At 31.7% G+C, this 20,891-nt stretch overlaps 4 protein-coding genes across 5 annotated transcripts; 1 reads left to right on the top strand and 3 right to left on the bottom strand.

The window, feature by feature from the left end:
* Nucleotides 1-1,956: 1,956 nt before the first annotated feature.
* On the bottom strand, nt 1,957-4,522 carry Mettl3 (methyltransferase like 3). Its single transcript, XM_075310515.1, has 7 exons — nt 4,185-4,522; nt 3,807-4,124; nt 3,632-3,744; nt 2,746-3,571; nt 2,565-2,688; nt 2,342-2,499; nt 1,957-2,281 (listed from the first exon to the last, which is right to left on the bottom strand). The coding sequence occupies exons 1-7, from the start codon at nt 4,366-4,368 to the stop codon at nt 2,025-2,027; spliced, it is 1,980 nt and encodes a 659-aa protein (XP_075166630.1). The 5' UTR covers nt 4,369-4,522; the 3' UTR covers nt 1,957-2,024.
* A 381-nt stretch (nt 4,523-4,903) lies between these two features.
* On the top strand, nt 4,904-8,283 carry Stlk (Ste20-like kinase). Its single transcript, XM_075309655.1, has 5 exons — nt 4,904-5,296; nt 5,498-5,746; nt 5,819-6,007; nt 7,558-7,806; nt 7,880-8,283. The coding sequence occupies exons 1-5, from the start codon at nt 4,993-4,995 to the stop codon at nt 7,954-7,956; spliced, it is 1,068 nt and encodes a 355-aa protein (XP_075165770.1). The 5' UTR covers nt 4,904-4,992; the 3' UTR covers nt 7,957-8,283.
* Nucleotides 8,135-14,090, bottom strand: Mlc-c (Myosin light chain cytoplasmic). 2 transcript variants are annotated; one of them, XM_075309657.1, is made up of 3 exons: nt 13,962-14,090; nt 13,871-13,898; nt 8,135-9,014 (listed from the first exon to the last, which is right to left on the bottom strand). In XM_075309657.1, exons 1-3 carry the CDS (start codon nt 13,962-13,964, stop codon nt 8,602-8,604), a joined length of 444 nt encoding a protein of 147 aa, XP_075165772.1. In that variant the 5' UTR covers nt 13,965-14,090; the 3' UTR covers nt 8,135-8,601. The 2 variants fall into 2 exon arrangements, with proteins under 2 accessions (XP_075165772.1, XP_075165771.1); XM_075309656.1 differs by lacking the exons at nt 13,871-13,898; nt 13,962-14,090 and adding an exon at nt 9,098-9,246.
* A 3,497-nt stretch (nt 14,091-17,587) lies between these two features.
* LOC142240076 (uncharacterized) lies at nt 17,588-20,283 on the bottom strand. Its single transcript, XM_075311795.1, has 3 exons — nt 18,925-20,283; nt 17,764-18,813; nt 17,588-17,641 (listed from the first exon to the last, which is right to left on the bottom strand). Exons 1-3 carry the CDS (start codon nt 20,281-20,283, stop codon nt 17,588-17,590), a joined length of 2,463 nt encoding a protein of 820 aa, XP_075167910.1.
* Nucleotides 20,284-20,891: the final 608 nt, after the last annotated feature.

Raw genomic sequence — 20,891 nt, 5'->3', positions numbered from 1 at the left:
TGATAAAATTTTCTATAAAAAAAAAATTGACAAAATTTTCTATGGAAATAAAATTTTGACAAAATTTTCTATAGAAATAAAATGTTGACAACATTTTCTATGGTAATACAATTTTCACAAAATTTTCTATAGAAATAAAATTTTGACAAAATTTTCTACAGAAATAAAATTTTAACGTTTTCTATATAAAAAAATTTTGACAAAATTTTCTATAGAAATAAAATCTCGATGAAATTTTCCATAGAAATAAAATTTCGACAAAATTCTTTATAGAAAAAAAAATTGGCAAATTTTTCTATACCCGTGTAAAAATTGAGAGAGAGATCTATATAAAAAAATTTTGACAACATTTTCTATAGAAATAAACTTTTCTCAAAATTTCTATAGAAATAACATTTTTATAAAATTTTCTAGAGAAATATAATTTTGGCTAAATTTTCTATAGAAATAAAATTTTGACCAAATTTTCTATAGAAATTAAATTTTGACAAAATTTTCTATATAAAGCAATTGGCCAGCCAATGGTAAACGATGCAGCGCCAACGTGGATATCTGAATCAAGCGACACGCAGCGGAATAACATACAGATCGGCCAGAACGCTGCCCTTAGAACTCCGACAATTCTTAAATTTTTTGGTTTTTAAATGTTGTCCTAAGGATGTTCAAGATGTCCAATATTCCTACATCCAGAGAAATTTGTTAGTGAAACTGAATTTTGCTGTTTTTTCTGTTTTAGCAGACATTACTGCTGCTTCTACTAACAAATTTCTTAGGGTGTTGAATGTCACATGTTAGCCCATATCAATATTTAATAGTTCATAATCCATTTACTTAAAAGTGAAGAAATCAATTTCAATATAATTATAATTTATTTTTTTAATAATTTTATTTCTGTAGCAAATGTTATCTGAATTTTATTTCTATAGAATATTTCGTCGAAATTTTATTTCTATGGAAAATTTCGCCAAAATTTTATTTCTATGGAAAATTTTGTCAAAATGTTATTTCTACAGAAAATTTTGCTAAAATTTTATTCCTATAGAAAATTTTACGAAAATTGTATTTCTATGGAAAATTTTGTCAAAATTTTATTTCTATAGAAAATTTTGTCAAAATTTTATTTCTATAGAAAATTTTGTTAAAATTTTATTTCTACAGAAAATTTTATTTCCATACAAAATTTTGTCAAAATTTTATTTCCATACAAAATTTTTTCAAAATTTTATTTCTATAGAAAATTTTGTCAAAATTTTATTTTTATAGAAAATTTTGTCAAAATTTTATTTTTATAGAAAATGTTGTCAAAATTATATTTTAATAGAAAACTTAACCAAAATTATATTTCTATAGAAAATTTAACCAAAATTATATTTCTCTAGAAAATTTTGTCTAAATTTTATTTCCATAGAAAATTTTGTCAAAATTTTATTTCTATAGATAATTTTGTCAAAATTTTATTTCTATAGAAAATTGTGTTAAAATTTTATTTCCATAGAAAATGTTGTCAAAATTATATTTCTCTAGAAAATTTTGTCAAAATTTTATTTCTATAGAAAATTTTGTTAAAATTTTATTTCTATAAAAAATTTTGTCAAAATTTTATTTCTATAGAAAATTTAGACAAAATTATATTTCTATAGAAAATTTAACCAAAATTATATTTCTCTAGATAATTTTGTCGAAATTTAATTTCCATAGAAAATTTTGTCAAAATTTTATTTTTATAGAAAATTTTGTCAAAATTTTATTTTTATAGAAAATTTAGACAAAATTATATTTCTATAGAAAATTTGGTACCATTTTATTTTTATAGAAAATTTTGTTACAATTTTATTTCCATACAAATTTTCATAGATTTTTTGTTTAGAAAATTTTGTCAAAATTTTATTTCTATAAAAATTTTAAGACACAAACCTGTATATTTTTTCAAATTACTACAATAGAAAAACATTTGCCTTTATTGAACTTATTGTTTATATCTTATTATCGACTAAGTAGATATCATCTACAGGATAAGTTTGTTTTTATTTCTTAACTACTGTAGTTGTGGTAGGAGCCATACAATTTCCATCGGGATAACGTTTCTGAAATTGTGTTATTAACTCAGGATCAACCAAACGAATGCCATCCAATTGGTTCCCCAAAGTTATCCAGTTCGGCTGAACGTTATGAGGTCTTCCAAATAATTCGATTTTACGTGAGCCTGGACTAAGGCGCTCAATAATGCCATAAATTTCATCAGGTTTGTGTGAAGTTGCACGAACTTCAGCAACTATGACATCTAGAAGAGTATCGATGTAATGGTATACAACTCAATCAAATTCATATATGTTGTACGTACCTCCATCTAAACCGCGATTGAGATTTTTGGGATTTCCTTTCATTCCCACAAGACAATGTTCCTTTCCGTGGTTAAGCCAATGTCCAGTACGTCCCGTACGTATAATTCGTTGTAATTGGTTAGTTTTAACCCAAATCAATTCATCAACTCGTTCATAACTGGAAAAAAGAATTGAGATGATATCAATGTGAAATCGGTAGAATTGAAAGGGAGTCATTCTTACCCCCATAGTGTAAGACATTCCCGACCCAATTCCATGGCTCTTCCTGTAACCCATAGAAATATCAAGCCATCATCTTGTAAAGCTGGGACCCCCAGTTCTCGCATTTCATCATCAGACATTGTACCTTATTGGAATAAACTTATGAAAGCAAAAGCATAAATAATAATATAATTACACTAACCATAAGGTAATTCCATATGTATATCCCATGGTGGATCTGCCATAACTACTGCAAATTTGCCCAAAACTGTCATATCCAAAAATCTTAAATCACATTGAATCCATTGGGGTGGATATAAGGTAACATTCGGATCAATACTACGCTTTATGCACCTATTAGTTTTGACATCAACAGGTTGATTTGTATTTATGTTGGGCAATGTGTCCACTTCATAGTGAACATATTTGCAAGTGGCCATATGGAAGCATGTGTTTAGGAAACTACAATCACCTAAGGATTCATCGGTGTGTGATTGGATGATTTTTTTGAAGTGCAATTTTGTGCATTTATTTGTTGCACTGCAATTTTCGTCGATTATTTCTTCAACTGGTTCTTCTTCCTCAACATCGTCTTTTGCAGCAGTATCGGTAACAATTTCACCATCTTCGGCTTCATTTTCGTCGGGTTTCTCGCGAACTGCGTCAACATCTCCCTCTGATTCGTTGGGTTTAAGACGTTTGCTAGCCGATTCCTCGTTTGCTTCGGTTTCCTCTGTATTACTCTCAGTTGCTGTTGGCCGACTTTGTTTCGCAAGTTTCAGCTGCTGCTTTTGTAACTTCAGTTCCCTTTTCTTTTTTGCATCTAATTCAGCAGTAGCTTGTTGGGCCTTCATACATTCAACCTTTGTCCCATGAGGACAGAATTCCATCACTTGAGCGCCACCATGAGATTTGAATTTTTCCGCTACAGAGCGTTCTTTTGCTGTAGGCTTTGTTAGTAGCTCAAGAATTTCTTCGCCCACCTGTTTGCTTTGTTTTTCACGAGTGGAGGGCATTGAGAGAAGAGACTAGAAAAAATCATTTAGCGATTACCAAACTTGGCACTATAGAATTATTCGCCATTTTACCATAATATCATCAGAATCTGGATTTGCTCCCGATTCTTTGCGATCAGCATTCTCCTCGGTTTCATCTGGTTTGTCATTGCTAATACTGTCTTCCAACAAGCCTTCTTCCTCAACTTGAAGCAGAATGGGAAACGATAGTAAAATATTGGACTAATTGTATGAAAGTACTACTCACACAAAATTTTGTATTTCCTTTTGATCTCCTCGGTAAGATCAAAGTTGTCATTTATAAATGCCTTGTAGAGATCTAATAGAATTTTAGTTTCCACTGAAATAACTTCGCAACCAACTTCACCGCCAATGGTTACACGTTTGATGCACACTGCGCCTTGTTTTGCCAGTTTATTCAGTACATAATTTACACTGTCTTTGCTTATAGATGTTTTTGCTATTGCAGACACCTTTTCCAGCAACTGCGTAGATATAATCGGTAACACCAATGATTGGGAGCTTAAAATTTCCATAAGTGCCTGCTCAACGGCAGTATCGGATTCTATAAAATGAGCGTGCTATAAATAAATAGCGCTACTTGTACTTCAAATATATAACATACCCGTTTCGCCCTTTCTAGCCAAAGAAGCATTTCCGTCTATTTCTTCTTCATCAATTAATTCCTGCTTCGTAGATGGCGAACCCGTTGATGTTAAAATACCATGACGTTCTTTTTTTCGCTTCTCTAATTTCTCGCGAAGATTGTTCCGTTTATTTTTTAATGCCTTAATATCAACATTAAGCATTCTAAAATTTGCTTTCGTTGTGCTTGTTTTAAATAAATTCAAATCGAATTAAAGTTTTTACGAAAAATATTAGAAGAAGAATATTAATGCATGAATTCTATTTTCTACGCCACCAAATGTTTCTGTACGCCACCAAATGTTTCTCCAAAACAATGTCCCAAATGAAATTCTCTCTCAAAATTTGCCGGATCAGAATGTTGCCAGACTATGGTTCAAGGCAAATTACAAAGAAAGGAATGTGGCAGCCCCGTTGCAACGTGACGTTTGAGCAACGTAAATTTTTATTCGGCTACATTTATACATCTTATCAAAACTTGTATGAAACAGTCCCAACCCATTGATTAGATAAATTTCACGTACTAAATCTAATGAATTCCCAGAAAAAAACTTTTTAAATATATTGCTTTTCTGCTCGAAAACCGAATATAGTACCCCATCTTTAATGCGCCAGAAGTACGTTTACGGTTGAATAACCAGATCTTTATTGATACTTTGATTTGCCCCTAGAAAGCCTCCTCTTGTTTACAAACATATGATTTGTGACATTTTGTATTAGGGGAAATTTACTCCAAAGTTATATTTAAGGTTTAAAAAAAAACTTAGGAGTAGAACTTTTAACCAATAATGTTCGGTTGGAATATCAACGATTATGATATAAAATTAGAATTAGCCCGATGCTCCAATGGTGTTGTATACATGGCAAAATATCTGCCCAATCAACAATATGTAGCAGTTAAGAAATACAATTTGGATAGAAATGGCAAACAGGATAATATACAAGATGATGTTTTGATTATGAGACTTTTTAGTCATCCAAATTTGCATACATTCTATACAGCATTTGTTAATGGCAGTGATTTGTATTGTGTGTCACCGTTAATGTGCTTTGGTAGTTGTCGAGACACAATAGCAAATTGTTTTAGAACAGGTGAGTCGAACCGGTGGAAATGACAGTCAAAACATATCCTAACTAGACCTAAATTGCGATATAATATTCGATCTGAGGTATCGGGATTGTTGGGTGTAAGAATCTGTTGGTATGTCGCTAACAGCTTTATATGGATTATTAAAAAAATACGTTTTCGAAAAATGTAGTAGGAAATTGGTCGATGGTATTCATTAATTACAGGCTTTCCCGAAATTTTCATCGCTCTCATTATGCGTGATGTTTTATCTGGACTCGATTATTTACATCGTCGGGGCTATGTACATCGTTCTATACGTGCTAGTCATATACTCCTGAATCAAACAAAGGCCGTACTAACGGGATTTCGTGATTGTACCAGTTTTCATTCACATGGCGGTCGGGTTACCGTCTTACATAATCTACCTCCTCAAAGCGTACGAAGTCTTAATTGGTTGGCCCCAGAAGTACTTGGTAAGTGAATGCAATGCCCAAATCATAATTGATATTTTTGATATAATATATAATAAACTCTTTGTCTTGTAGAACAAAATCTCATTGGTTACACGGAAAAATCAGATATTTATTCGATTGGTATTACATGTTGTGAATTGGCTAATGGAGTAGAACCATTTGCGGACTCACAACCGACATTTATGTTTACCGAAAAAATACGTGGTAATGTACCTACTCTATTGGATCGCTCGACATGTCCGGCTGTCGATGAAATGATTGGTAAGTGCTAAGAGTTGGGACAAATTAAAAAGAATTCTGCGCATTTTAGCTCACGAAACTGATTGTAAAATCGTGATCGCGATAAATTTAACTAAAAAGGGAAACGTCATTCGCCGGTGTTTTTTATGTATTTTATTCACGGATATATTCTTTTTGTAAACCAAGCACACTCTCGCGATTTAAATTCTACGAAGATTTCGTGTCGCATCTCTACTCGCCAACCTAACAGGTTGGCTGATAAGTCCCCGGTCTAGCAAAGAAAAACACATTTTTTGTCAAAATTGGTTTTTATTATCAACATAGTTCCCTTCAAGAGCGATACAACGATTATAACGACTTTCCAATTTTTTGATACCATTTTGGTAGTACTCCTTCGGTTTTGCCTTAAAAAAGGTCTCAGTTTCGGCGATCACCTCTTCATTGCAGCCAAATTGTTTCCCTGCGAGCTTGGATTGGACTCAGGAGTGTAGTGATGGAGCCATGTTTCATCCATTGTCACATATCGACGGGAAAACTCGGGTGTATTACGAGTTAACAGCTGCAAACACCGCTCAGAATCGTCAACACGCTTTTCGTCAAATGTGAGCTCGCGCGGCACCCATTTTGCACAGAGCTTCCGCATATGCAAATATTGATGAATGATATGACCAACACGTTCCTTTGATATCTTTAAGGCCTTTGCTATCTCGATCAACTTCATATTACGGTCATTCGAAATCATTTTGTGGATTTTTGTTATGTTTTCGTCGGTAACCACCTCTTTCGGGCGTCCACTGCGTTCACCGTCCTCTGTGCTCATTTCACCACGCTTGCATTTTGCAATTATTGTTGATTTCCCTGGAGCAGAGTCCGGAAACTCATTATCAAGCCAAGTTTTTGCTCCCACCGTATTTTTTCCCTTCAGAAAACATTATTTTATCAAAACACGAAATTCCCTTTTTCCCATTTTTTCACAATAACAAAAGTTGCTTCACAAAAGACGCTCTATCTCACAAACTAATTGACTTACAGACGTCAAATTTTGACACGAATCATTTGAAGGTTGGTACTATATAAAAATAATATGCATTTAATACTAGCGACGCCATCTATGCGTCAGGCCGGGGACTTATCAGCCAACCTGTTATTTATTGCTCTCAGGTCCAGCTTAAGTTGTTCATATTGGCCTTGCGTTCTTTAAACGTAGATGCCATATTCTCTGAGCGTGGATCATTGACTCCACCACTGGGTCATTACCACTTATTCCGATGTATCCAATTCAGGCATACAGATAAAATTATTCATACAGTGTACAATATAAACCTTGGTCACAGTTTTGCATCTTAGCATAGTTCGTGGTATTAAAACTAGAAGGGCTTACATTTAATAGGTATTTTTAGTTAATGGACTAAATAGTCTAAGTGAGTCTGAAAAAGCAACAAAAAGTGGGCTGTCACTTAAAGCTTTTACCCTCCCGCCTGCTAGTGCACAAATTGCAAAAATCGAAATTGTTATTGGTTGTTTTTTTAAGCCCTTTTTTGATTTCTATTTTCCATTCATCTCCCTTTCAGACATTATAGCCACTGCCAATAAAACCGATTCTACGATCGCTGCCGAAACACAACAAAAATATTTAGATCGTATGTTTTCGGATGAATTCCATCAATTTACCGAAATTTGCATGGAAAAGAAACCAGCCAACCGATGGTCTGCTTTACAGCTACTATCGCACTCGTTTTTTAAACAATGCCGACACAGCAGTATTTTAGATGTAACACAACGTTTGGGAATGCAATTATCCGACTATGAAGAATTAAGAGGTACTTTGATATATGAAAACTCGATACATAATCAATTATTTAAAAATTATTCCAAAATATTCTATTGTCATAGACGAAAGTTTGCAACTGAACAATGAAATGAATAATCTATGCATAAATGACGACAATACCTGGCAATGGGAATTTTAAGAAACTAAGGAGCTTAGATAGATGAAAGCTAAGGAGGAAAACATATATGTACCACCAACCAAAGAGGGCTAGAAAACATTGATCAAGTAAATGCATGTTGTATGTATGTTGATCCCATATGTAAACCTCATTGTAAGTAAATACTTATACATGGTATTTGCTATAAAAAAAAGAGTAATTATACGTATTTTAGAATTTGTTTTTAATATATATTTTAAATAATCTTACAAAAACAATCAATTAATACACAAGATAATTGTAAACAATTCTAGATTAGTTGGTATTTTTTTTGTAAATGCAAATTATAATAAATTATAGTCAAATGAATACTTCCTCGTGGATACTTTGTTTTTACATAAAAATACAAAAATTCTTAGTTTTTTATTATTAATTTAGTGGAAAGGATGTGTTTGGGGTAGTAAAAGAAATTCTTTCTATAAAGTTTTTTGAAAAAAAAAGAAGATCGACTTAAGTGTTAGAAAAATACAATGTATATATGTAAAAAATGGTATGTTTGGGGTTGTTGTTGCCTGTTATTATTTAAAGTACATAATTGATATTCGGGACAGCCAAGCTTCCACCCTATATATCAATTGTACCACTGTACCACTGTAGTTTTTTAAAGCATTTTTCATTTACTTCCACTTAACCGTTCATTACGAGACGTACAAATTCTTCATAATTAACATTGCCTTGAGAATCCTCTTGATTGGCCAAAAGTTGTTCAACTTCTTCATCGGTAAGCTTCTCACCCAATGTTGTAAGCAAATGTCTTAATTCGGCACACGATATAAAACCACTTGCATCTTTGTCAAAGTGACGTAGACCTTCAATGAAATCATCGGCTGTATCACCACTTCGGGCCTTGGAAATAGCTTGGTAGATGGGTAGAAAAACTTCGAAGGAAATTCGCTCATCGGGCTTCAATTGATGTGTGCATTTTTTGACATCCGATTCGGTGGGATTTTGTCCCAAGGCTCTTAAACATTCGCCAACTTGACCAACATGGATTTTTCCATCACCACGATTATCAAACAAGTTGAAGGCTTCTTGGAATTCTAAAATACGAAAGAAAACAAAAACAAAATTTTTATTGAAAACAATCAAGGTCTTATATTTATGCCCTATAGGATGCCTTAACCTTCAACTGTAGTAAATGTGTATTTGGTTACAGGCTCATATAGATACATCTTCTCGATGGGATTTATTTCGGAATTTAATAAATTTTCCTCTCAATACTTTTGCTTTGTAACTGTTTAATAATTTAATAACAACTAAATAGCTTGCTTGTGGCATGGCTTGCCAAAAGCCACATAATTGTGGCAAGTTGACGTAAAAGTAACTTGTCATTTACCTCCCCTCTTCTTCACCTTTTGCTTTGTGGTTTTGCCTTTTGGCTCATTTGGGTTGTGCGTGTCTATTGATTAGATATTTCGTAGTCCCCATATTGGTTTTGTTTGTTTTTTTTTTTTATACCAAATTTGTCTATAGCTTGTGGTTTTGCAAATAACAAAATAGAATAGTACGGGTGCGTAGTTAAATAAACTATGAAGATGGGAGGTCAAATTTTCTTTTTATATAGGAATAAGAATCTCTATGAAAATTGAAGTAAAAATTAGGAATTTTCCTCTCTAAACTAAAGTCAATTAACTATTAACTTTGTATGGATATATGTTTAATTTGTAGGTCAAGTTTACTAAACTGCAGAATAAGTGGTGAAGGCAATAATTTACGTATATAAATTATATTGGCATCGCCCTATATATGCCAACCTGACTTTATAATTGTAACATTGTGTTATGTTATTTTTTTTTTAAAGGGAAAAATAATAAAAATATTACAAGTGTAACAAAAAATCTACGCCCCTGTTTCGAATAGAGAAGCTGTCCAACAAATGTGATTTATTATGTGTACATTTCTTCTATGTATGTTGGTTTGTTTATTAAGTTTTGCTTGAATAAATCAGGTTGAAATATCATGCCTTTTACGGTATATACATATACTATATGTACTTTTTTGTTATAAAAAATACCAAATGTTTGCCATTGAAGATATGATGCATTTAGTACACAAAATCTATTCTCAAATTGCTTGCATTGTAGTCTGACTAAAGAACTGTATAGTAAAAGATGGGATCTTATTTGTAGTTAGAAAATATCTATATAAGCTAAAAATAAGGATTTTATATTAATAGTCGAGTCCGATGTGCTATGTCCGAAGTGATATGTAAAAGAAAGAAGTCAATTTTTTAATGCCAAGCAGAATTCATGGTCCAGTCTTGTAGACTTTAGCTACTGTATTTCGTGGTATTTTTAGAAGAAAATAAAGTGCGAGCGTTTAATCCTTATGCATAGAAATCCCTCGCTCGTGTATTACTCAAAAGTGAAAGAAAATTAGTAGATTAAGAATGATCTAGCTTTTGTAGAATCTCTAACTATAGGCCATGTAATTTGCTAATTTTGATAAAATTTTCTATGGCAAAATTTTCTATAGAAAGAAAATTTTGACAAAATTTTCTATAGAAATAAAATGTTGACAAAATTTTCTATAGAAATAAAATTTTGACAAAATTTTCTATAGAAATAAAATTTTGACAAAATTTTCTATAGAAATAAAATTTTGAAAAAATTTTCTGTAGAAATAAAATTTTGACAAAATTTTCTATAGAAATAAAATTTTGACAAAATTTTCTATAGAAATAAAATTTTGACAAAATTTTCTATAGAAAAAAAATTGACAAAACTTTCTATGCAAAATAAAATGTTGACAAAATTTTCAATAGAAATAAAATTTTGACAAAATTTCCTATCGAAATAAAATTTTGACAAAACTTTCTATAGAAAAAAAATTGGCAAAACTTTCTATAGAAATAAAATTTTGACAAAATTTTCAATAGAAATAAAATTTTGACAAAATTTCCTATAGAAATAAAATTTTGACAAAATTTCCTATAGAAATAAAATTTTGATAAAATTTCCTATCGAAATAAAATTTTAACAAAATTTATAAAATTTTGATAAAATTTTCTATAGATAAAATTTTGATAAAATTTTCTATAGATAAAATTTTGACAAAACTTTCGATAGAAAAAAAAATTGGCAAAATTTTCTATAGAAATAAAATTTTGACAAAATTTTCTATAGAAATAAAATTTTGACAAAATTTTCTATAGAAATAAAATTTTGACAAAATTTTCTATAGAAATAAAATTTTGACAAAATTTTCTACAGAAATAAAATTTTGACAAAATTTTCTATAGAAATAAAATTTTGACAAAATTTTCTATAGAAATAAAAAGACCATTTTCTATAGAAATAAAATTTTGACAAAATTTTCTATAGAAATAACATTTTGACAAAATTTTCTATGGACATAAAATGTTGACAAAATTTTCTATAGAAATAAATTTTGACAAAATTTTCTAAAGAAATAAAATTTTGACAAAATTTTCTAAAGAAATAAAATTTTGACAAAATTTTCTATAGAAATAAAATTTTGACAAAATTTTCTATAGAAATAAATTTTGACAAAATTTTCTATAGAAATAAATTTTGACAAAATTTTCTAAAGAAATAAAATTTTGACAAAATTTTCTAAAGAAATAAAATTTTGACAAAATTTTCTATAGAAATAAAATTTTGACAAAATTTTCTATAGAAATAAAATTTTGACAAAATTTTCTAAAGAAATAAAATTTTGACAAAATTTTTTACAGAAATAAAACTTTGACAACATTTTCTATAGACATACAATTTTGTGATTTTTTTTGTAGAAATAAAATTTTGTCAAAAATTTCTATAGAAATAAAATTTTGTCAAAATTTTCTATAGAAATAAAATTTTGTAAAAATTTTCTATAGAAATAAAATTTTGTCAAAAATTTCTATAGAAATAAAATTTTGACATTTTCTATAGAAATAAAATTTTGACAAAATATTCTATAGAAATAAAATTTTGACAAAATTTTCTATAGAAATAAAATATTGACAACATTTTCTATAGAAATAACATTTTGACAAAATTTTCTATAGAAATAAAATTTTGACGAAATTTTGTACAGAAATAAAACTTGGAAATAACATTTTGAAAAAATTTTCTATAGAAATAACATTTTGACAAAATTTTCTACTTTTTTTTCGAAGATGTATTTTCATACAAATCACAAAAATTTAAATTAAAATGTGATTTCCATCGATTTAATGCTGACACTGAGAGGGTGTTTAAATTTTTTGGTTTTCTACCTACGATTATGGCTTAGAAAAGGAATGAACCGAAGTATATTTTTTATTTCAAAAAAAGACCATTGGATTGGTTATAGCTATGGCAAAAGTTTCAACAATGGTGGCGTAAACCTCGCTATATATGTGTATTATAGCTGTTATTAAAATTAAAAATAGTAACAACGAACTTCTTTTAGTATATTTTATTTTAAAATATAAAAAAGAAACTACTTTTTAAGTTTTGAAAATTTCTACATACATGTCTCCAAATAGTTCAAAATGGCAACACTTCTCCTGAACTCCTTTCAGACTTTACCAGAAACGGATTTACCCCCATTTTTTACCCCACTAGTGCTTAAGTTAGTTAACTAACTTTCTAACCGTGATACCTAACCTACCCATGTAATCATATTGTCAGTTTGGGTACCTAGCTGCTGCATATCAAACTGGATATTGGACATGAAATGGAGAAAAAATATATCTGCAATTTACTTTTTGTTAACTGACAGTTAATGCCTAAAAGGAAAAGGTTAGTGATGGCAGCCACTATTATTTCAGGCTCACTCACAGTTAGATCAATGAAAAGAGAAGTTACCTTCGTTTTTCACGCATAAGACAATTTTTTGCTAATTTGGTATATGTTGCATTTCCCAGTGAAAAATTTATAGTGCTCAAAGCGCTTATTAAACGATTATCACTGTCGTATATATCTGCAATATGCTAGCATTTTGAAAACATCATGTGAATCATTTCAACATTAGCCGGTATGGCTTATCAATTTCAACAATTGCTAGCTATGACAATAAAAGTTTAGATTACAAATTTATAATTTATAAATAGTCCATGATATGAAAGCGTTTCTGTGTGCTTTAGAAAAGGAATGTGGATGTGATGGGAATAAAATCAGAAAATCAATGAAAAAATGTCGTTTTTCCACTTGCGTAATAATCACAATAAAGCTAAAAAATGGTAAAACAGATATAAAACATAAATCTTTTACGTACGTAGTACATGCAACAGATAAATCAAATGACAAATGCGATACGACAATCAGGGGGCTGGTGCTGGGGAAAAGGGAAGAATAGACGAGAGTATTGTGTGAATGTAAACATTACCATATAAGGTAAATTGATGGCAACAAACACAAAAATTAAGGCGATTTTCAAAGCCATTTATAGATTCAATTGGAAATATTTGTGTGTTGCAATTGTACTTGGAAAATCATATAAATTACAACACCGAACAAAGATAAAAACATTTGACAAATGTTTATCGCCTATAGATGAGAAACGCTTGTCAACAATCATTTGATTATCGACCAAAAGGATTTAGCCTTATCTTGAAGCGTAGAGAAAAAAGAATAAACGATGACTTCATCATAAGAACCCAAAATAATAAAATCACAATTAGAAGTTACGGACAAAGCGATGAGCTGGCACCAGGCCATTTTGTACATACAAAGTAAGCCTTCACAACTTTCAATTGAACGCGAAGTGAAATTTGAATTGTTTACTTTAAAAATTTCTTGGAAAATATGAGTCACACACCAACATCACTACTCCAATGCGAAAAAAACAATGGGACTATCAAAATGAACAAAAAACTCGTTTATGACAACTCCCAAATTGAAAAACATAATACATCTATCTGAGCCTTCAACTGATTTTTTTATGTTTTCTTCTTTATATGACTTACCAGCTAATTGATCTTCCGAATAGTTGGCCTATAAAAGATTTTATTATTGTAGTTTTGTAATTGTTCTATTTTTGTAATATTAGTACATTACCATTCTTGAAATTTTTGTGAGTTTTTGACAAAAAACAAGGGTTTTGCTCGAAAATATCTCAGTGAATCAGAAGGAATGGGCCATCCAAAGACTGTGAAGTCAAACGAACGTATTTTAACGGCGTTAAATATGTGGAGCACTTTTTTGATAGATTTCTTAATTCAAATGGTTGGCAACGTCGCCAAATTCAAAACTGCCTAACCCAATAATCCCAAACGTTGGATAAATACTAAATTTCAACAATTTTTCAAACATTTTTCAAAGGATTAGAGTCATGTTAAGAATATAACACTCTCAACAAAAAACCAACATTACCCTCACTAGTAGATTAATTACTTTAAAATTATTGAGTATTACTATTTTCCCTTAGCTTTGATATTCTTTACTTTCTTTTATCGAAAATCCCTAGTATATTTTTTATAGACTTTCATTTCAGAAATGGGGTTAAATTTTATACATAATTTTGGACGAAAAAATTTAGCAACAATGTTTATTTTCAAATTGCTTCACCACGAAAACTGATTGAAAAATTAATGAGTAGCCATACATTACAATTGGAAGACTACAGTTGGGAAATTTCTGCTAATGTGTTGAATTCTACTGTTGAGAATTCGATTTTCTCAACTTGTATATTACAATAATCCTTTGAAAAAATGTTTGAAAAAGTGTTGAATATTAGCATTTATCAAACGTTTGTTAGGTAATTTTAAAATTATCATTTAAAATCTCCACAGTACTAAAGGGTGGTTAAATTGTAAGGGCCGATGTTGAATGTGAATCACACCTAAATGCCAAGGTTTTTTCCGAATTTTATTTGACATTTCTCTATTTCAGACGTACTCAATTTGAACCATAGAGAGATACACAATCCAACAACGTGTTAAATCTTTCCAAGAAATGGCAACAGTTGATAATCAATTTTCGAAGAAAATCATCTTCAGTGATGAGGCACATTTTCACCTCAGTGGATTCGTCAATAAACAGAATTGCCGCATTTGGGCGAATGAGAATCCAAGAGTGATTGTCGAAAAACCAATGCACCCACAAAGAGTGACTGTTTGGTGCGGTTTATGGGCTGGCGGCATCATCGGGCCGTATTTTTTCCAAAATGAGGCCGGTCAGGCAGTTACTGTGAATGGTGTTCGCTATTGTGAGATGATAACGAACTTTTTATGGCCCGAATTGGAAGATATGGATGTGGACGATATGTGGTTTCAGCAGGACGGTACCACTTGCCACACAGCTAACGAAACAATGGCTCTTTTGCGCAACAAATTCAATGGCCGTGTTATCTCACGTAATGGCGATGTCAATTGGCCGCCAAGATCATGTGATTTGACACCGTTGGGCTTTTTTCTTTGGGGTTATTTGAAAGAAAAGGTGTACGTCGATAAGCCAGCAACAATTCAAGAGCTAAAGGATGAGATAATTCGGCACATTAACGGCATAGAACCTCCATTATGCCTCAGCGTCATCCAAAATTTGGACCATCGGATGAAGGTGTGCCACCGAGGTCGCGGCGCCCATTTGGCCGATATTTTGTTTCATACATAATACCAATATATCATAATAAAATAAAATTACAATAATTTCCTAAACAGTTTGTGTTTTATTCAAAATCAACATCGGCCCATGAAATTTTAACCACCCTTTATATGAACGACGTATTAACAGATCATAATTCAAAGTGACGTTACGTTACGTTTGCGGGCATATAACTGGACGTTAGAATAAACAATACACATTCATCAATCAAAACAAAGTGGGTAACAAAAACAAATATCAAGAGGGGTGGGGGTTGGCTCCACAATAATTGTATATGAGAAAAATATCAGTTGCATTGAGAAGAGCAAGCAAACAACAAGAAGAAAACCAACAAAATCATAAACACTAGAAGCACACAAAATATAGGAAAAATATAGAAAGAGTTGTGTTTAAATATCCAGATATGAAACAAGATCGTCGGTTAAATACGCTATGTAAAATTCCATAAAATAAAATTTAAAGTTTTCCTTTGGTCAAGTTAAGAAATAAAAAAAAACATCGTCATTCGGGACGAAAAAAAGTATATACAAGATAGCAAAGTACGAAGTAACTACGCAGTCAATCAACAGTTAACTAAGAATTAATTAATTTCGTTGTTACGCAGCTTATTCTAAAGAATACAAAAAAAAAACAGATTTTTGCTTTAAAGTTTTATTGTGAAGTGAAAATAACGAAATCATTGAATAAAATGGGAAGCAAAGCAAATTAAAAAGAAAAATCGCTTATTTCCTTTGTCATTGATGCGTTCCCGAATTGCTCGAATTTTCATCTTAGTTTTTTTTGTTTGTTAGTAACTTTTAATGTGTATATATGTGTTGTGAGTGATTTTTTTGGTTCTTATATTCCTGATTGTGATTTTATTATTTTGCACAAATGTCATGTAAAACTAAATTGAAAACCATGAATTTGGGAGGAAAATTAAATCAAATCCACCATAATCATCATCCTCATCATCAAAGCATCGATGTAAGTCATTTTCTTAATATTCCTACATAATTATCAATATTTATTTTTGATTTTAATTTTTTATGCATTCTACATAGTCATATATTATATTATTTTGTTTTCATACATTCCCTTGTACTTTAATCTTTATCTTAAAGATACATACATTCAGTTCAAATAAACGAAATGGCAGTGAGATACATTCTCCCACTTCGTCCTTAATCTCTTTCTCTTTGTCGCTCAGCTGACATTTGTTTTGCGATTTTTTTTGTGGTACATACATGAATATTGCGTTTATTTTTCATTCATTCATTCATGTATTGCACTTTTGTATTCTTTCGTTTTTGGGTATTTCCTTAATACGTTAGCGCAACAACAACAGCATAAAGAACCCCCTTCCACCATTTTTAAACTATGTTTACGAATGGGGAATGTCAAACAAAAAACATTTTTTTCCTGACAACTCCGTTGTTGGTTTCGTTTTAAACGAATTTTCTTTGTTTGGCCATTTGGCCATAGAGTGGAAGGGAACACGTACATACACACCGTCATCCATTCCATAGATTTTTTTTGATAATGTTCTTTCTTCCTTGAAACCAAGCCCCTATAACAGCTTATAGTCTTCTAACATTGGAGAGTTTATTTTATTTATTTATTTATTCAACAACGTAATATAAAAAGCCAGAACAGGCCAAATAAAACTATATTACATAACTTAATACTGACAAAAAAAAAAACTTTTGCATATGGCTAGAGAAAATAAAACTTATTCACTCTACTCAGAATATACTACTGAATTTTGCAAAGCTAAAGGCAAATGAAGATAAAAATTAAATGTAACAAAAATTCAATTCACAAATTGAGATCTAAAAAAGAAAATAACGTAGGGATAATAATAAAGTAATTATATATAAATGACTAAGGCCCCCAAGCCATTTTAATACAGTTAAAGGAAGAAAAAAAAAAAACAATTTGTAATAGACAAGTTATAAGTAATATATTAAAGATACATTATAGGCTACTGTGAAAGAAATTCGATACATCTGATATTAAAAACATTATTAGTAAAAGAAAAATTTCTAAGGTATAACGGAAGATGGTTCCAAAGCCTAGAAACTCTTACAACAAAAGACCTTTCATAATGCAAAGATGAAATACGTGGAATAAGAAGCTGTGGATTCCTTGATGACCTACAGAAATTGAACATGGAGCGGAGAAGAGGAGAACCAATTGATGTCATAACTCGATAAAAACATTGAAGCAGCCGGAGATCAACATAGCGCGCAAATGGAAGACCAAGGAAGCTACTCACATAAGCCGACACATGATCATATTTCCTGAGACCATAGACATATCGAACTATTGATTTAACTGCATTTTCTATCCTTGAAAGATGGAGGCCAGATGTCGCGGATGTAATCTCAATGCAGTAATTAACATGGGGCATAAGAAGAGCCATTGCAACTCTCTGGCGAATATAGCGAGGCATATACGCATCTACACAATATAGTCTACGCAATTTAAACGCAACTCTTGAGAGGATCCCACCTATGTGAGTGCCAAACTCCAACTTGTGGTCAATGACAACACCCAAGCACCTCATCTCATTAACAAAACTAACAGGAGTTGTACCAATACATATCCTAATACAGCCCCGTCCATGATCATTAAATAGAATGGCATTAGACTTACTAACATTAATATTGAGACCATTACTACTCAGCCAGGCAGCAAGATTCCCCAAAGTCATATTAACATTTGCTTCTAACCGTGACATATCACTACTCCTAAAAAATAGATGAATGTCATCAGCATAAGCAAAAAAGTTGCATTCATGAGATACAATCGAATCAGTCACATCGTTCATATACATAATAAATAATAACGGTCCCAGGACCGACCCCTGCGGAACCCCTCCACAAACATGTCGGACCGACGACTCTCTTGACCCAATCGCAACAAATTGTGATCGATCATGCAAATAAGATGACATTAATTTAGCCGCAGTAACAGAGAACCTAAACTTGTTGCGCAATTTATCAACCAAAGTCATATGGCAAATGGTATCAAATGCCCTTGATAAATCAATACCAACAAGAACGCCGACATCAGAGCTATTGAACGTTTCTCTAATTAGATCCGTGAGATGCAACAGATGAGTAGTAGTGCTAAAGCCGCGTCTAAAACCATACTGAAAGGATCCAAGAAGGCGATTAGTATCAAGGTAATCCAAAATTTGTTCATTGATAATATGTTCCACTATCTTCGACATAGCAGGTAAAATGCTAATAGGTCTGAGGTTAGAGAATTCAAATGAATCACCCTTTTTAGGTACTGGAACAACACGGGCCGTTTTCCACATCTTTGGGTAGGATGAGGAAGTAAAAATACAATTAATAAAGTGAAGTATATGTCGAGAAATGTAGGGAAAAATAAGTCGGAGAAATCTTATTGGAATACAATCTACACCAACCGCACCAGATCTAACCTTAGCCAACGCTTTCAGTAAATCAACCTCAAATATACAAGAAAATTGAAACATGCCCCTACTTGAAACAAGATCAGTCGTAATTGGAAGGCCAATATATGCAGGCTGAGAGTCGCAGAAGTAGTCATTAACACTATTAACATCAATATCAGGCACAACTACATCATCATTGATACAGCCAAATGAGTGAAGAGTCTTCCAAATCTGTGTACCATCCATCTGACTGAATTTAGCATCAAAGAACTTCCTTCTCTCATTCCTAATGACAGCTTTGGCACGGTTCCTATACATTCTATATAAGGCTTTGTTCTCCGTGGAGGGATTTCGCCGCAATTCAAGATAAGCAATGTCTCTTAAAGACCGGGCATGTGCTATAGAATCAGATTTCAACCAATCATCATTGCGAGGAATAATACGTTTCGTAACAATTGGAACAAATTCAAATAAGTCACGAAGGACCGAATCGATAATAGAAAGTTGGTAATCAACATCACATGTCAGGTATAATAGGCTGAAGTCATAACCAACCAAATACTGAAAAATACCATTCCAATCAACGTTTCTATAGTCCCTATACTGTATACTGCTGGCACCATGAACTACTGGAATATCAATAGATCCAAAAATCATAGAGTGATGTGAAATACCAGGACATTGACCCTGCGAAGAAAATCTCCATAAATGAGGGACATTAGTCAGGCAAAAATCAATAAGGGATGTAGAGTTGTGAGCAACATCAAAATGCGTGGGCAACGAATTGTGAATTATTGAAAACCCCATGCCCCCACACACGTCTCTCATCGCCAACGAATCCGTGTCACGAAATATATTGCAATTAAAGTCACCTACTACCAAAATATGCGTATACCTTTCAAAAATGCTACTGTGGCAACTACGGAATGCCTCAATGTCGCCATGTGGAAGGTAAGCAACACAAAAGAGAAAAATAGTCGAGCGTAGATGCAGTTCAACACACAAGGACTCACAAGTACCATATTCACTAGATCGAAAAACAACATTGTATTTTAAACCATCACGTAAATAGATAGCTACCCCTCCACCAACTCTATATAGACGGTCGCTTCTAATAATCTCATAACCAGGTATAGATAAAGATCTGTTCGAAACAATAGCCTTCAGCCATGTTTCAGAGATCGCAAACACGTCAATATTACTACCTACTAACATACTTTTAAGCTCACATAACTTGTTATTGTACCGGGAGGGACGTATACTTTGAAAGTTTAAATGTGCATATTTAAATTTATCTGGTAAGTCCAAAAATGTATCTTTAAAAAATTGAGCATCACTTATAACTGGACCAAGATTTAGATTATGAGTCATAGTATGAAAAAAAAAAAAAAAAAGGCTGGGGAGCTAATGATATAACTTAATATGTAAAATTTAAATGAATAATACGGAAAAGAAAAAAAAAAAAAAATATATATATATATATATATATAATAATAATAAATAAAATAGAAAATTAAAAGCAATGTGTGATAACGAAGCTAAATTTTCATAATAAAAACCAGAGAAATTAAAATAAAAAGGTAAAAATAATAAATAAAATAAATGAGATCTTATTGGCGCCAACAAAGCAAATAGAGACCATAAATATTATGAGTGAGGTATCACTGCGCCAGCATTATTCAGATCGTTACTCAAATTAAGACATTGATCATAGTCAAGAGTAGCCTCCTTACCATCCGGAAATACAGCAAGCACTTTAGGCGTGTCACGGTTTATTAAGACGTACTTCTTAAGTCGTTTACTCTTAAAGAGTTGTCTGCAAACGTACATGAGTTTAGAGGCGGACGGGGTGAGGTGATCATCAATGTAGACACGTGAGGTTAGTTGGCAATTATCCATAACATTTTTTAACAGAATGGGACCAGCTTTGACGTATTTATACATCAGAGTATCACGTGTATGTACATTATTGAATTTTA

Source organism: Haematobia irritans, chromosome 5 (assembly GCF_050003625.1).
Source record: "Haematobia irritans isolate KBUSLIRL chromosome 5, ASM5000362v1, whole genome shotgun sequence".
NCBI classification, from domain to species: Eukaryota; Metazoa; Arthropoda; class Insecta; order Diptera; family Muscidae; genus Haematobia; species Haematobia irritans.
This window is presented reverse-complemented; position numbering and strand designations above follow the sequence as displayed.

Coding starts and splice junctions, on each gene's coding strand:
- Mlc-c (XM_075309656.1), bottom strand. CDS start 9,146: ATGTATCTATATGAGCCTGTAACCAAATACACATTTACTACAGTTGAA. Junction 9,015..9,097: donor CACATTTACTACAGTTGAAG/GTTAAGGCATCC, acceptor TTCGTATTTTAG/AATTCCAAGAAGCCTTCAAC.
- Mettl3 (XM_075310515.1), bottom strand. CDS start 4,368: ATGCTTAATGTTGATATTAAGGCATTAAAAAATAAACGGAACAATCTT. Junction 3,572..3,631: donor CAGATTCTGATGATATTATG/GTAAAATGGCGA, acceptor GATTTTTTCTAG/TCTCTTCTCTCAATGCCCTC. Junction 2,689..2,745: donor ACATATGGAATTACCTTATG/GTTAGTGTAATT, acceptor TATTCCAATAAG/GTACAATGTCTGATGATGAA.
- LOC142240076 (XM_075311795.1), bottom strand. CDS start 20,283: ATGACTCATAATCTAAATCTTGGTCCAGTTATAAGTGATGCTCAATTT. Junction 18,814..18,924: donor CTAAGGTTAGATCTGGTGCG/GTTGGTGTAGAT, acceptor TCCTACCCAAAG/ATGTGGAAAACGGCCCGTGT. Junction 17,642..17,763: donor ATGATCATGTGTCGGCTTAT/GTGAGTAGCTTC, acceptor CAATTTCTGTAG/GTCATCAAGGAATCCACAGC.
- Stlk (XM_075309655.1), top strand. CDS start 4,993: ATGTTCGGTTGGAATATCAACGATTATGATATAAAATTAGAATTAGCC. Junction 6,008..7,557: donor GGCTGTCGATGAAATGATTG/GTAAGTGCTAAG, acceptor TCTCCCTTTCAG/ACATTATAGCCACTGCCAAT. Junction 7,807..7,879: donor CGACTATGAAGAATTAAGAG/GTACTTTGATAT, acceptor CTATTGTCATAG/ACGAAAGTTTGCAACTGAAC.